This window comes from Teleopsis dalmanni, chromosome 2, assembly GCF_002237135.1.
Source record: "Teleopsis dalmanni isolate 2A chromosome 2, ASM223713v2, whole genome shotgun sequence".
NCBI classification, from domain to species: Eukaryota; Metazoa; Arthropoda; class Insecta; order Diptera; family Diopsidae; genus Teleopsis; species Teleopsis dalmanni.
Window position 1 is genome coordinate 106,968,817 of NC_051847.1, and position 16,313 is coordinate 106,985,129.

Sequence of the window (16,313 nt, forward strand, 5' to 3'; positions counted from 1 at the left end):
GTCGTCTTCATAACTTATGCACGGGTATGGTTGAAATACACCTTGAAGATGCTCTGCGAAAATTTGAGCCTTGTCGATTCTGGATCTAGCCCACTGTCCATCATACATTTTGAGTGGTGGAATGTGTGGCGTTGATCCATTCAGCTTACGAGTGGCCCGCCATAATGAATAGTCGGTTGCTTCACTGGGAGACAATGCAGATAGGTATGTTTCAATGTTTTTGTTTTTGTTCTCCCTTAGGGTTTCTTTAAGTTTTTTTATCGCTTCATTCAAACTTCTTTTGTCTTCACGATTTTTTGTTATTTGCCAAATTCGTCGCAATTTACGTTTCTGAAGTAACTGTTCCTTTATTCCTCTGTCTATGTGCTCTTCTTTGTATTCATTAAAATGCATGGTTGAGTTCCACGAGGCATTCTGTGCGGTTGTATTAAATTGCTCGACCGCAGATTCGATATCGGTACCGGTTTTGAGTGGGATGTTGGTTGTTAAATTTTCATTTATGATGCTTCTGAAAATACTCCAGTCTGTTCTTTTGTTGTATAATCGAGGCTCTTTGTTCTTTACAAAAATTTTAGAGTTCAACTCCATAATAAGGGGAGAGTGGTCTGAGGAAAGATCTAAACTGGAATGAATCGATAATAGTGAGCTTGAAATGCCTTTAAATATGCAAAAATCGATCACGTCTGGAACTTTATTGTGGTCTGTTGGCCAGTAAGTTGGTTCACCAGTTGATGCGTGAAGCAAATCGTTGGCCTGCATAGTCTTAAACAATGCTTTGCATTGAAGTCCCCAGCAGCTATAAATGTTTGACCAAGCGTGTGGAAAAATTCCTCAAACTGATGACTTTTAATTTTTTGGTTTGGTGGGCATAAAATAAATATGGTTTGTTTATTATAATAAATTATATCGATATTGTTCACGTACCGTTCCCGTAGCTGTTGACTGCAGCATCCTTTTATGAGCCTTAACCGTACCTTTGCAGATCATGGTAGTGACCTGCGTCGATTTTTGAACCACGAAAGTAACGTACATCCAGCACATTTGAAGCATATCTTGCGTCAATCTCGAAATTACTTTGAGTCGCGCAGCAGCGAAATTTATTTAAAAGTAGATAGATGAAAGGTAGGTTTTCCGACCGTTGGACTAAAGAATTTCTCTTCATTTTCTCTTCAGATCTTTATGTTAAAATTCCAGAAGACAGTTTTCGTTGCCAGGACTAGGGTCATAAATTTTCTCGAGTCTCGCGTAGAAGGTATCTTGAGTCAAGTCATCCGTTTCTTCTATTGTCACTTGAGCACAAATTAGGGTGATATGAATTTTCGTTTTATGCGGATTGTATCTGGTCTTTCGTTTACTTTTGTAAGACGCTCATATAGCGTCGAGTGTGTTATTTTTATATAACAAAAACTGTGTTTTGTGTAAGGAAAAATTATTTTGATTGTTTTAAATATTGTTTATGATCTATCGTTATGATATAAAAACAGTTAAAAAATTTTTATTATTTATTGTGGTTTATGTTGAAAGAAGTTGTTCTGATTGTTTCGTACAATGTTTATGATTTAACATTATGGTATAAAAATTGTATACAAAAGATAGTTAACATTTTTCTGTAGTTACTAATTTTACATTAGGGGTATTCAGGCAACTGATTCGTTGCTTAGTTGATTCAAAAACTTCATATAAAAAAAATTTAGCATTTTGATGTTAATCAGTTGCTTCAACGACCCAAAATGCGTAATCTGATTAGTTTGTTGTGTGAAAATGCCTTAGCAACACTCGCATCAACAGCAAAAGTGAAACATACTTGTGTTTGCAAAATTGTTTACACACAATTCAAACAGCTGAGAGAGACAGCTAACAAATTTCTATACTAAAGTTCATTTTAAGTTATTATTTCGACACTTGGTATTGGTAGCACTATTAATCAAATTTGTACTAATCTGAGAATCACCGAAATAGTTGATTCTCTGCTTAGTTTCATTTTTGCGTGCAAATGTTTGTTGTAATCAACTACTAAGCAACTAATCAGTTGCCTGAATACACCTATTATTTTCACATAATAAAACTTGTGGTTTCTGTTGAGAGAAGTTCTTCGGATTGTTGTAAATATTGTTTAAAATATGAGATGTTCTTCAAATCCTGAACTAGTGCGAGAAGTCTTAGTATAAACTGAAATTTCCTCAGTAGTATTTGCATTTGTTATATGCTGCGTTTTTGATATTGGTAGTTCATATCCGGAATTTTATGATTGCATCAGAAATGAGATATTGAAAATTTGAGATATTATGCTTGTAGTGCTTATGGCTGGTAACTTGTATTATGACTTTTCCATTATTTGATTATTAACCAATCATGCTTATTCATTTTTTTCTAATTTAGGAAGGTAAACTCCAACCAATTAACCGGAATAATGCTGGAATGCTGAAATGTTTGATATTAATTTTCAGTTGAGTGTTGGTCTACTGTCTTCTAAGACTTTCAGTATTCATAATAATTCGAATTGGTTTATTATGAATTTTAAATGTTTTTATGTATACTTTATATCTCTGTAAGTGGTTTTTATTGATATATATCAAATTTTATAGATTTGATATCTATATTATTAGCATATGTAGGCTGTTAGAAGCCATGTCAATTTAAATATACCATACATGGATAAGAGGATTGAGTTGTCAGTAAATAAAACTATTATGTGCTATTGTAGTACATTACCATCTGGTACTCCAGCATTCATTTTTTAATAACTGTTAACACATAAGTATAGTTTATTAAATTATTATTTAATTATTCTTCCAAAGGTACATTTACCACTCTCTAGCTCATCGTTTTGTTTAATTTAAACAAATGACCACACACACAAAATCATAAAAATTATTGGTGCTTTCGCTATTAGATAGAAATGTTTTGCGATGTGAGCTGCAAACTTATGAGCACAACTAAAGACTATAATAGCTAAGAGAAGCAAATTAAATGAGTTTTCATAAACAATTATATTTAATTATTTTTGCTAAAACTTTAATCTTTAAAAATATATACATAAAAATGTAAACAATATAATAATAATATAATAATAAACAATATTAATTCTTGATGTAAAGATATTTAATAAATTTTTATATATTATATTTGACAATTTGCAATGTGCGCTGCTCACCTCCGCACCTTAGAGCAGTCGTCACTGTTTCAATCATATTTCGTCTTTCCCATTTAAGCAATTGCATTCATAAGTTTTCTGTCATAAGTGGGCACAAAGTATAATGAACAAAATAATGTGTGTGTGCTCTATCTTAAAATATTAGAAATAGAGATTAGGAATTGTATGAGAGTGTTTTCTGTTCTATTCGAATATCAACTACATGTATAACAATTCAACATGTTGCCTTGCCGAAGCGATTAGATGTGCGGCTAAAGTTAACAGCTCACATCACCATACATTTCTTTCAAATTTCGTCTCTCCCTTTTTAGCTGTTGCTCAGCGAATAATAACCACTTTGTGTGTGGCGTAGCTGGCCGCACATTTATACGTTGAAAGTGTGTTCGATTGTGTTTGATCACTGCATAAACAAGTATGGTTCTAAGTGTTTGAAAAAAGTTGGTTTGATGTTATAAGATATATGTGAAAAGTTGTATTTATTCCATATTTATATGATATTAAACTTATATATAAATTATTTATTTAATTTGTTTAATATGTTATTTTGTTATTGAATTATTAAATGTTATATTGTAAATATATTGTTGCCTAATGTAATATAGTTATTATTAATAAAACATCTTATACATTTCAATTTAGCATTTTTAATTTAAGTGGTACATGTTAATACAATATTATAGAAGGACCGCATACCCTTCCAGATAGGCCACTCGTCGCCACTGGCCTAAAGAGAATTTTCTTACAACTAATCAATTGTAGAATGCTGCTTTCTGAATCCAAACTGGTGGTTAAGAATAAGATTGGTTTGTTGAAGGATTGAAACCAAAGTAATACAGAATGTTCAGAAAACTTAAAAGAAGCTTATTGATCTTTATAAGTTTATGTGTTCTACATTTTTGATCAGTTTAGGTACCGCAATAATTGCAGGTACTTTCCAGTTTTCAGATAATATTTAATATAATTGAATAAATTTCATATGAACGTAAAGCCTTTCAGAATTAGCTCGTATATTCTTGCCATTAATTAGTATAAGTGGCATCATATACTATATGGAGTCATCTTAGAATTACTCATATCATTAACTGAGTTTTTCTTATCTGTCAAACCAAAATGATTCAATTATCTCTTTAACAAATAATAAAGCATATGCAGGCAAGTCTTATAATAGCAACTTTTCCTTAAAACTATCAAAGTTACCATAGTGTCAACTGCGAATCCATTTTACATCTATATAATATATTTGTTCCGTCGTTTCTTTTTCAACATATGTTTACATTCTGAACTTTGCATTTAAAAATCCATTTAAAGACATGCATTTTAAATACGTTATTGAGCTTTAGAATTAAATAATAAAATAAAAATATTTTTAACAAGCATTGTAAAATAAGTGAAAATAAGATTAATAAGTTATTTTGTTTGCAAATAATGTTTTAGGTATATAATTTTTTCTTGTGAATCTTAAACCTATTTACTTACTTAAATGTCGTCCACTGTTGGATGACAATTAAAATAAATGCTTCATTCTAGATTAAGCTATATAAATCGCAAATAAAAATTTCACTATATATTATTATATATATCTTACATTTACAGGGCGATACTTGCTGTTGGATTTGTGACAACTGCGAACCATACGAATATGTTTACGACGATTTTACTTGTAAAGATTGTGGTCCTGGATATTGGCCATACGCGGATAAGCTCTCCTGCTTTGCTTTGAATATTCAGTACATCAGATGGAAATCGTTATTTGCACTTATTCCTATGATTATTGCTGTCCTAGGCATATTAATGACTTTTATGGTTATTATGCTGTTTGCCAGGAACCATGACACACCACTAGTACGCGCATCCGGTCGAGAATTAAGTTATACATTATTATTTGGAATATTAGTCTGCTACTGCAATACTTTTGCTCTTATAGCCAAACCAACAATAATTTCATGTATTGTACAAAGATTCGGCATTGGAGTTGGATTTTCAATTATTTATAGTGCGCTTCTCACCAAAACCAATCGAATATCAAGGATATTTCATTCGGCATCTAAATCAGCGCAAAGGCTTAAATATATTAGCCCTCAATCTCAAGTGATTATTACTGGATCATTAATAGGTTAGAATTTTGAAATAATCACTTAATAATAATAATCACTTAATAATTATACTTACATATAATAATGATTTAAAAGGTTATTGATCAAGCTATATGGACGTAATTCTTAAAAATAAATTGTAAACCATTTAGTCCTTACTGCTAACAAAATACTTTCCTAAGCAGCATTACAATCTATGTATTTGCCAAAAAGACAAGCAAACATATGTATTACTTCTAGTATTATATTCATTGCCTTTATATCAAAATTTAATATAAAAAAAATTCTGAAAATCTGTCTCTATAAATTTAAATCCGAATTAAGTAATTAGTTTAACTGAAATGTAATTCACCTATTCAAAAACAAAATACCTGAAGAGAGTAACTTTAAGTTCACATAAACGTTGTTTCTTATTACCAGCGCAAAATTGTTATAATTTGTGATCAAAACTTGAAAAGTGCCAAAAATAAGTTTCTTTGTGACAAACGATTTTTAAAAGTTGAAAAAAAAGAAACAAAGTGAATATAATAGTTGTATGGTAAGTTACATTATACACAAAATTTTAAAACCAACTGTTCCCCTTGATAATTTATAAACTCACATTCAGCAAAGCGAAAAAAAAAGTTTCTCATGATATCTGCCAATAAATACTAATCCTACTTATGTAAACTTCTTTTAATCAAATTATTTATTACAGAAACTTTTTAAAGTTATTGTAAAGCTAATCAAACTCGAAGATAACTCACTATCATTTAAGATATTTTGTCGGGTTGCATAAAAACAGATAAGTATACCCATTCCTCGGTTAACGGTCTTAACTCTTCCCAAACAAGTTGGCCGTAAAACGAAATACAGTTAAACGAATCAAGTAACTCCATCCAAATGTATGGAAAATAATAAAACTGGTTCTAAAAAAAACCTATACATAACGACTTCAAAAAAAAAGAAAAATATTTAAAAAAAAAATTTTTTTTTTGCTCTTTTTGAACTTCTTCATATGGTTACATAGCTTCATTAACTTTTTTGGGAATGTCCGAGCTGTGCTGGAGAAGTGAATTTGCAATTTGAAAATCACTGAGTACTTCATCAATTTTATTAAAACACGTCTTCATAATATGAGATATTAGTTAAACATTAGTTAAATATTAGTATCTGATATAGTTGCCCTTTCCACATCCAAGTTCTCTAAATCATGTAGCAGCAGCAGTTTCTCATTCGTAAACTACTCTCTGTCATTTCTTAAAAGTTGGCTGACGTCTTCTAAAATGTAATCAGCAAAACCATCCTTTACCGCCGTTTTAACAACATCATCATTTTTGTTGTTATCAACTCCACGCACAAAATTTCGAACGACGCATTCTAACCATAAAGATTCACAAAATATGTTAAGGGATAAAATTTGTATTTCCTTCCACTATTGATTTATGTTTACTATGGTATCTTTAATGTTGTGGCTTTTCCACAAACCTTTTTCTTCAGTTATTTGTTACTTGTATAAGTATTCAAAAAATTTTTGTATATAATGCAGGGTTTAGAAAAACACTGTGCTGTGCACAAAAATGCAAAACACACAAATGTGCGATTCTAAATAAAATTTCACACCACAAATGTGGTGTGCGAAAATTTTTGCGCACATCTTGTGTGCACAAACAAAACGCACATTTTACACGAATGCAAACGATGTTTGTGCCGAAGTTATTTCACACAGCACATTGTGTGTGAGGCAGCCAGCTTACCCAGTAGAAAAAGTGGTCTTCGAAGACATTGTCTTCAAGACGGTCTTTGATACCACGTCCGCATTTTCAAGTAAATTTGCAAAACAATTGCTCAAAACATGAATGTAAATACTCTTTCTTTGCTTTCTCTCTCATTTTTAGTGTTCATAACAACGTATTTGAATTTTGCCTCAGATGACGCTATGTTTTATAAATGAAGTGACGCAATAATTTTGAAGTGTAGTGAAATAAATATTAAAAAAATCAAAATAAATAAAGAAACAAAATCATTAAACTATGAAATATTAAAAAAAAAGAAATTAAATCAAAACAAATTAAATAGTGACTTAGTTCCTGGAAAATATATTGATATTAATATTGAAGACAATAATTCCAGTGAAAGTTGTTTTAGAAACGAAACAAAGGATGTTGAAAATAAAAAAACTAAAAACACTTGTGAAAAATTAGCTGTTATTTTTAAAAAACACAGGATTAACAGGCGTTGTAGTAATGATATTTTAGAACTCTTAAGATCAGAAGGTTTAATTGTACCAAAATCCTCTTCAACGCTTTTGAAAACATATAAAACTTCAACATTTGATGATAGCGAAATGCTATAAATTATTTTATATTAGTTTTAGTTAATTTTAGATATGCTAAGTTATATTAAGTTAATTATTTAAATTAATTTTCATTATGTTTACTAGTTTTTACTAGTTTATTATTAATATCTTAATAAAATTTGTAATAATATATAATAAAATTTATAATTTATTTTTAAAACTTTTAATTTTGAATGTAATTTAAGAAATTATTATATATAATAAATAAAAGTACAAAATACAACAATTTCTTTCTACTTATTTAAAGAGGAAATTGAAATTCATTTAAAATTTAAAGAGCGCAATAAAAGAGTAGAAATAAAAAAAGGGTGAAAAAATTATATGAGCACTGCACTAAGAGCGCACAACTTTCTGTCGAATGCGTCCGTTATGCAAGACATGGTCTTCGAGACGGTCTTCGAGACATGTACGCAAAAATTCATTGAAGACATTTGGCTAATTTGTATGAAAGTGTCTTCAAAGACCGTCATACATTTGGATCGATCGGTCTTCATGTATGTATCCATGTCTTGAAGACGTCTTCGATGACGGATCGATCCGTTTTCTACTGGGTACCTTCGCACACAACGTATGCAGAAAAGAATACGAGGAGCACATTTTGTGTGCAGACTCGAAAATAAAAATGCACGCAAATGTGCGGAGACGAAATGTCTATTGCACATTTGTGTGAAATGATGATTTAAAAGCGTACAATATTATGACAAATATCGCAGCAAAATAGTACGGAAAACTGATTTGTAGTAATTTTGGTCTTAATGCGAAATATTTTATTGAAAAAATGATTTTGTATTTATATTTTAATTTTGAATTTACTATAAGATTTACATTTATTGCTCATATTACTTATTATATTAAGGTTTATTAATTTAAAACATGGGAATAAAGTTAATTTCACAATGTACTTGAAAACTTTGTTATATTAAATAGGTACATGAATTTAATAGAGAAAGAGTATTTGTTTCGAAATGTTATAAGTAAAGAGGATCGGTTCTACGGATCTTACTTTGAAAAAATTAAGTATATCAATTTTGGACTACTTTATAAAATTTTATTTAATAGTAAGTTATACACTAAGATTCGTTAGTAAGGTTATAAAAAGCATATTAAATATTTTTCACAACAACATAAGTTAATTTTGTTATTAGATTTCACTTAATTTTTTATCTTTAATTACAGCTTAAATTTAACGAAGATATTGAAATAATTTAATATCTTAATTTATTATTAAAAAAAATTTAATTTAAATTACATATTTTTTGAAATAAATTTTCATTTAATCTTATTAATGTTAACCTACATCAGAAACGCACAACTGGGCACCTTAAAATTTTAACAACATGTGGTCACCTAACATATGTGTGACAGCGAATGTCAAAAGCGAGTGAACGAGAGTAACGGAAGTTCGTTGAATAGCGTCGGTTGAATAGTGTCAGTTGGATAGCGTCGTGATTAAATATCTTGTTCAGTTAAATAAAGTATATTAAAGTTATGTTATTAAATATTTTGTTCAGTTAAATAAAGTAAAGTAAAGTTATTTAAATAAAGTCTATTAAAGTTATGTACTTAACTCAAAAACCAAATTTAAAGTTCAGAAGTGGGATTGAATCAATGCCAAAAGGGGAGTAATTAAAACGTAAGTTTGAATATTTGGCGCAAAAAAATAAAAAAAAAACGAACGCAGATATATACGTAATGATGGTGACCATCAAGTCACTGACGAAGGAGCAGTTGAAGGACTTCTTACAACAGCAAGAGTTATCAACTACAGGCAATAAGGTGGAATTAGTTGCACGATTAACTGAACACGTGAAGTCAAGCGGCGTAGTTTTGCAATTTACAAACGATAATGAGGAATTGCGGAGTGAAAACGAAGAATTGAGAATACAAATTAGCGAACTGCGGCAAATGGTTCAACAAGTAGCCTGTTACGTTCAACATCTTTTGATATTTTTGTGAGCAGAGTTAAAGTCTGGCACGGTGGCGAGGCCAGCTAGCTCGTCAGCAAAGGGGTGGATTCTTTACTCTGCTATAGCACATTCGAACCGTAACAAAAAAAATAAAAAAAATCGTGCCAGAGAGTTTGGTTCAAAAAAAAAATTGCAATCAATTTGATCAAAGTAGATCAAATAAACAAAAAAAAAAAAAATAAGGAACGTAGAAATAACAAAAAAAAATATGTAAAACCACTATTACTATTTCATTGTAATACTGTGTCTACCAGTGTTTTTCCGTATTGTCCCTGTCCTTGTCTGTCGGTTTGGACCTACCCACCCTCACTACACTACCGCAGTTACCGTTGAGCTTAAGTAACAGGCCCTGTTAAATTCTGCCCAGCTCCCTAATTTCATGATCGTCCCTGTCCTGTCTAGCTCATTTTAACCTTACCTAACATTGTCCCCTTTCTCACATCCACCTGTCATCTATATCTTCTCTTAAGCCCTCATGTTTTAGAATTTTTCTTTTCTATATAACATATCTAACTAACATTTCAACAAAACAAAAAAATTATTGGTTTTAATGACTTATATTTTTGGTTGAATCAAAACAAACAAAAATAAATGGTGAGTTACAAATATTTAATCTAAGCTTAAATAACTAACAAACTTCATTTTTGTTAAATATAATTATGCAAATGATATTATTGACATGATAAAAATAAAAGAAATATTAAATAATAAAAAAAACATTAGAAAATAATAAACAAATTCAAATAATGTTAGAAAAATTTAACAAAAGTAAATCAAGAGTAAAAAAAAACCCAAAGAGAAAAAGAAAATAAGCAAAAAGATAAACAAACAAAGAGAGGATCATTACAAGTATCATTTTTTTTTATCCAACTACTCTTATTTACGAATTAGCCTCCACGTTGGTGACGTCACCAGCCAGGAAACCTGTAATTAAAATAAAACCTAAGACTCTTTTTCTATCTGTACTCTTAAGTACTTTCATAGTATATTGGTTGTTGCCTACATATATACCCACATATATATCAAGTTTATATGTTTCTTTTCCCCTTTTTTTTTCTGACTCCTGTTTCAACAATTACTTTAATCAAATATTAAGAATTCAATAATAATAAAATAATAATAAAAATTATGAAAATTATATAGTAAAGTAATTATTAAAAAAAATTTTATAAATGATATAAGAATTCAATAATAATAAAAAATAATAAAAATTATGAAAATTATATAGTAAAATAATTATTAAAAAAATTTTATAAATGATATAAGAATTCAATAATAATAAAAAAATAATAAAAATTATATAATAAAATAATTATTAAAAAAAATGATATAGGTATATCGTGTGAAATAATGAATTTTTCGCCACTTAGCTATTGTTGTTTCTGCTATCTTGTTGCTGCTTTCTTGTGGAGCTTCTACAAATTCTGCATAGTCAGTAAGACTATTACGTGATGTGCCATTCATTTGTAAAAAAGGGATCAGTTAGAGTAACTAATTCTTCATCCGGTGAATTTACTTTTCACTTGTTGTTCTTTGCTGCTGCCTTAGTCATGCTACTGAGATAGGGATGTTCTCAATTCAGGGTCATCAGTTAAGTGGCCAAATTAGTTTAGAACTTTTTAGTTTTCTTTGGCGATAGTTTAAGCCTCCGATTTTTAGGAATAGATTAAACGTTTAAAGCGTGAAGAATATTTCTTTCGTACATTCGTACATATGTATAACTTGTATATAAAAGTGCATTTTTATGTAATTTTAACTTATTAAATTTCTCACACAATATGTAAAGTGCATTGCAAAAAAAAAAATGCTATTGTCATTTTTAACATTTTTTTGTTCCACTTAATATTTTAATAATTTAATACAACACAATTATTAATTATAATCATTTACAGTATTCAGTTTTAGTTATTCATCATCTGGTATTTTTCTACTGCTGTAGCTATTTTATATTTATTTTTCTTTTATTTTTAAATATCCACTTTATCTATTAGCTAATATATTTCAATCATATATTTTAAATTCCACCAATAAAAAAACTTTTCTAACTGCTCGCGGACATCGACCGTCACCGTTCAAATCATTTGTTCAAGAAGAAAACTAGCAACCACTCTTTCCTTTTCATATCTATTATCCTTCCGTAATTTCACCCGTTGTAAACTCATCCCGTACACTTTTGGAGGTCGTTCTTTGAACCTTCAGTTAATAATGTTTTTCTTTTGTACATTCCGAACGTCCCACCTGCATTACCCACTTTTTTCCCATTATAACTTATTTTAATACTTCCATTGTGCATTGCTCTGGCAGCATTGATCTTTACTACTCCTAAAGCTTTTGCTGTCAATTTGATCAAAACAAAAACTGTACAAAAGCTTTTACCCATTTATTTATTCTGCAATGTGCGGGCAATGCACTTTGTTAGCATTTAATAATAAAAATAATAAAAAAAATTAATGAATACTATATATATAATAAAAATATTGTATATATAAGTATTAAAAAAGAAAAATATGGTGCTAGAGCTGTTGGCGTAGCACACGATCACCAGTGGAGGAAACAATACTGGTGGACGAGACTAGTGCTACTTGGAGTGGAGCTGGGCGTCGCGGGTAACCCGAGGTAATATCTTAGTTGCACTCTTAATATCTGTATATCTAATTTTTCTTTTCGTGCAGGCCTACATTAAAAGCCATTAACCAGAATAACGTTAGAAACAATCAAAACAGTACTTCAGAAATGCCTAGTAAGGACCGTAACGCGCATTCTATACAAGAAATCGCAGAAGTCTTGCCCGAATTCGACCCAACGAATGAAGATTCTATTACGGCTACGCAATTTGTCGAACGTGTTGAAGCTGTTATGTCTGTATATGCGTGGGCCGAAAAAAGTGTGCTTCTTGCAGTGTATAGCCGTTTGAAGGGTGTAGCGCGCATGTGGGTGGACGCATCACCAAGAATGCATGCTACTTGGAAGGAGTTCTCAAATGAGCTTGTCACCGAGTTCGGTTGCGAATACGATGAAGCGGATGTACATTACAATATGTCGCGCGTTGCTCGAAGGCAAAACGAAATAATAACTGAGTTAATTTTTCGTTTCTCTGCGCTAAGACGACGTCATAATCTTAGTGAGATGGCTATCACGAAATACGCCCGATTAAAACATAGAGAACTACAAATGGAGATTGCTCCGCAAAAATTCGTATCCGTTAAAGAAATGCGTGAAGCATGCGAGAACTTTTTACAAAATTGCATTAAGATAAACGAAAAGCCTTTTCATAATGCGGGTGAAAGCAAACAAAGAATACAATCGTTCAGTAAGGCAAAGAATGTTATGTGTTACAATTGTGGTGAGTCAGGACACTTGTCAGTAAATTGTGCAAGACCCCCAAAACGTCCTCGTTGTATAGATTGTAATAAGGTGCACCCCAAAAATGAACATCAAAATTGCGGAAAACCATCAGCTTTCGTACGAAAAACAAGTATTATCGACAATAAATTCCTTAAGAAAATAACGATTGGTGGCAAGCAAGCCATTGCATTTATTGATACTGGAAGCGAATGTAATATGGTCCAGGAAACATTTGCCAACGATATTGGTGGTACGCGCAGCAAAAACCTATTTACCATCGGTGGATTCGGTGGTGGTATAGAACGATCTGAGATACAAATCGACACGGATTTGAAAATCGATGAGGTTGAAAAATCGATGACGTTGCACGTCTTCAAAGATTGTGTGTTGAATTACGATCTATTGCTCGGGGACGAAATATTCAATAGCGAAAATATACGCGCCGTATATGACAACGGACATTTCAAATTCGAAGACAAAGTAAAAACGACGTGTAAAATTAATAAACTTAGTCTAATAACGGAAGATGACGTGTGTATGGACACTGTAAATTCAGATTCTAAGGGAAAGCTGTTAGAGGTGATGAATGAATTCCGAGAATGTTTCGCTACAGGTATGGATCTAATCGGCAAAACTAGTGGAGTCGAAATGAAAATTGAGGTAATGACCAACGAGGTGATCGCACAATTCCCGTATAGAGTTCCGGAACCGAAAAAAGAAATCGTTGCGAAGAAAATTCAAGAGTTGCTCGACAATGATATTATAGCTCCGTCTGAATCAAGTTATGCGAGTCCAATGTTGCTTGTGAAGAAAAAGAATGGCGATCATCGACTTTGCGTGGACTACCGTCGGATTAATCAATTCACTCGAAAAGAATGCTACCCAATACCCAATATCGAAGAAAATTTATAAGAAGCAACGAAGTACCAAATCTACATATCGTTAGATCTTAACTGTGGTTATTATCAAATTCCTATAGAACGTAACAGTCGTAAATATACTGCAGTTGTGGTTCCTGATGGTCTGTATGAGTTTAAACGGATGCCGTTCGGGTTGAAGAACGCACCAGTCCTGTTTCTACAATTGATGGCGAAAATTAAAACGCGCTTGGAACCCAGCGATATGATTCACTACATGGACGATATGCTTGTCTGCGGCAACGATGAAGAAGAACCTTTCGGAAAGTTTCAACGAATTGTAGGTATAATAAAAGAATTTAATTTAACATTGAATCTGTTCATTTAAAGACGGCGTTTTTCTGAAGATATAATTGCGTAGCCTGGTATAAACTTACGGAAATATCCCGTTAACCCTAAATAGCGCCGCACCTCTGTTTGCGTTGTAGGCACGTTGAAATTTCGGATGGCTTCGGTCTTGATTTCACCCGGCGTTATCAGTTGGGACCCAACGGATTAACGCCGTCTTTAAATGGACAGATCAACAAACAAACGCCTTTGTGAGTCTAAATGAAGCACTAACAATCGGACCAGTATTAACGGGCTACCGAGTGGAAGCTGACCATCAAGTGCATACAGACGAGAGTGCCATCGGACTCGCAGGTGTTTTACTCCAAAATGACAACGGAGATTGGAAGCCGGTGGCGTACTTTAGTCGATCTACCACACCACGATCTACCAGTTGTCGAATCTGTGGACCGCTTTAAATATTACATCTATGGAAAGTCGTTTACGGTCATGTAACGACCTTTCCGGTCTCTACCGCGGCCGGGGTATACTCAGCGTATACCAGGGTTCAGTACAAAAAAAACTCAACAACCAAAAAATTTAATAGGCCATATTAATTACAAATAATTATAAAAAAAATACATTACACGATTTAACATACTTCAAATAATTATATTTAACTATCATGGATATTCTTAGAAAATTAAATAATACTTCAAAAAGCTTAAACAAAACATACTTCAATTAATTATATTTAAATTTCATGGATATCTTAATTATTATATAAAAGAACCTTAACTCGGAGTACTTTCAAAAAAAACTAAGTAAATAAATAATTAATGTAATAGGTAACAATATTCATTTAGTTATTATTGCTATTCTGGCAATTGATGCCTTATTGTTGTTAACGTTCGCGCCACTGCTACTGTTGCCGTCGCCGTTGCTGTCAAACAGGTGTCAGTTTGATTTTATTACATTCAATGCATTCGATACTTGATTTATTGATATAAAAAAAACGTTCATTGGATATATGTTATTGAAATATAAAAATTGTTAGATGTTAACTCTTTTCTATTGTTTAATTTCGTATTTATAATTTAGTTAGTAATATATTTTAATTTCTTTAAACACTTCATTTGGTTTCCTTTGTAGTTAATAATGTCACATATTCTGCGGTAAAGCAAAGGCACTAGAGATAAACACACGTTTCTCAAAAAAAAATTGGGGTGTTTTATATAATTTTTTTATATTTAAAATACTTGATAGTTATTATGGTATAAAACACTGTTTCAGAGTATAAATTTATATATTAAAATCTTCACGCCACTTCCGATAAGAGTTTCATATATATCTTTTTTTTTTTATTTCTCTTGTATTCTTTGCGGATCACTGAAGTTAAACTCTATCATACGTTCTGCCCGTTCCGTTCAAAATAAACTCCACCAAGAAGACAGAAAATCCTCCGAATGCTCCTTTTATTTACTTTTTTTATAACTGCTTAACTTATACTTTTTAATCCGCCGTTTCTCGGTCAATGCACTTAATTAATGTTTTTTACTTCGAGACTCACGAAAGCTTTCCATTATTTTGTTATTGATTCTCTTACCTTGCAATGTTTACGCTGCATTCTCAGCTTCTCTTATTACTCATTGCAACTTTTGGCGATCAAACGAAAATTATAACAAAACAAATTAAAATGACATTTCTCATATTGCAGGTTTTTTTTGTTATAATTTTTATAAGCGTGTTTGGATGTCAGTGATTTTTTTTATTTATTATTTTTTTTTTTAAATTATTTTTAAAAAAAAAAGAATCATCATTGTAAGATCAATTTTATTTTTTACTTCAAAAATTGATCATTACATTCCCTCCTTATTTTCGGTAAGCGAAAAAACTAAATTCCTATCTGCTTGCACAGTTTCTTTTTCGTTTCTTGGGACACTTAAATACTTTGAAAAATTCGTCTTGGCGTTTGCTATAATGAACACAACCCTTCTGCTGAATCAATTCCACATTATCAGTTGGTTTCGGCAGATTTTGAATGCTGGATGAATTTCGAATTCTGAGACATCGTGCTTGTGTCAGAGGATTTTTCAACATTTCTTCCGGCTGCATAGAACGAACTTTCTCTTGTTGTGATAGTTGTTTTTGTTGAAGGGCGTGAATGAGCGAGATTTGTTGAGGACCTGGTGATGCTGGAGAACTTGGTGCTGCTTGCTTCAGTTGAACCTG

General features: G+C 31.4%; 2 protein-coding genes across 2 annotated transcripts; both read left to right on the forward strand.

The window, feature by feature from the left end:
* The first annotated feature begins 652 nt into the window (after positions 1–652).
* On the forward strand, positions 653–5,272 carry LOC119675336 (metabotropic glutamate receptor-like). Its single transcript, XM_038086528.1, has 3 exons — positions 653–711; positions 2,380–2,383; positions 4,748–5,272. The coding sequence occupies exons 1-3, from the start codon at positions 653–655 to the stop codon at positions 5,270–5,272; spliced, it is 588 nt and encodes a 195-aa protein (XP_037942456.1).
* A 4,008-nt stretch (positions 5,273–9,280) lies between these two features.
* On the forward strand, positions 9,281–13,809 carry LOC119675337. Its single transcript, XM_038086529.1, has 3 exons — positions 9,281–9,537; positions 12,043–12,168; positions 12,225–13,809. The coding sequence occupies exons 1-3, from the start codon at positions 9,281–9,283 to the stop codon at positions 13,807–13,809; spliced, it is 1,968 nt and encodes a 655-aa protein (XP_037942457.1).
* The last annotated feature ends 2,504 nt before the right edge of the window (positions 13,810–16,313 follow it).

Coding starts and splice junctions, on each gene's coding strand:
- LOC119675336 (XM_038086528.1), top strand. CDS start 653: ATGCCTTTAAATATGCAAAAATCGATCACGTCTGGAACTTTATTGTGG.
- LOC119675337 (XM_038086529.1), top strand. CDS start 9,281: ATGGTGACCATCAAGTCACTGACGAAGGAGCAGTTGAAGGACTTCTTA. Junction 9,538..12,042: donor CAACATCTTTTGATATTTTT/GTGAGCAGAGTT, acceptor TGTATATATAAG/TATTAAAAAAGAAAAATATG. Junction 12,169..12,224: donor GGCGTCGCGGGTAACCCGAG/GTAATATCTTAG, acceptor CTTTTCGTGCAG/GCCTACATTAAAAGCCATTA.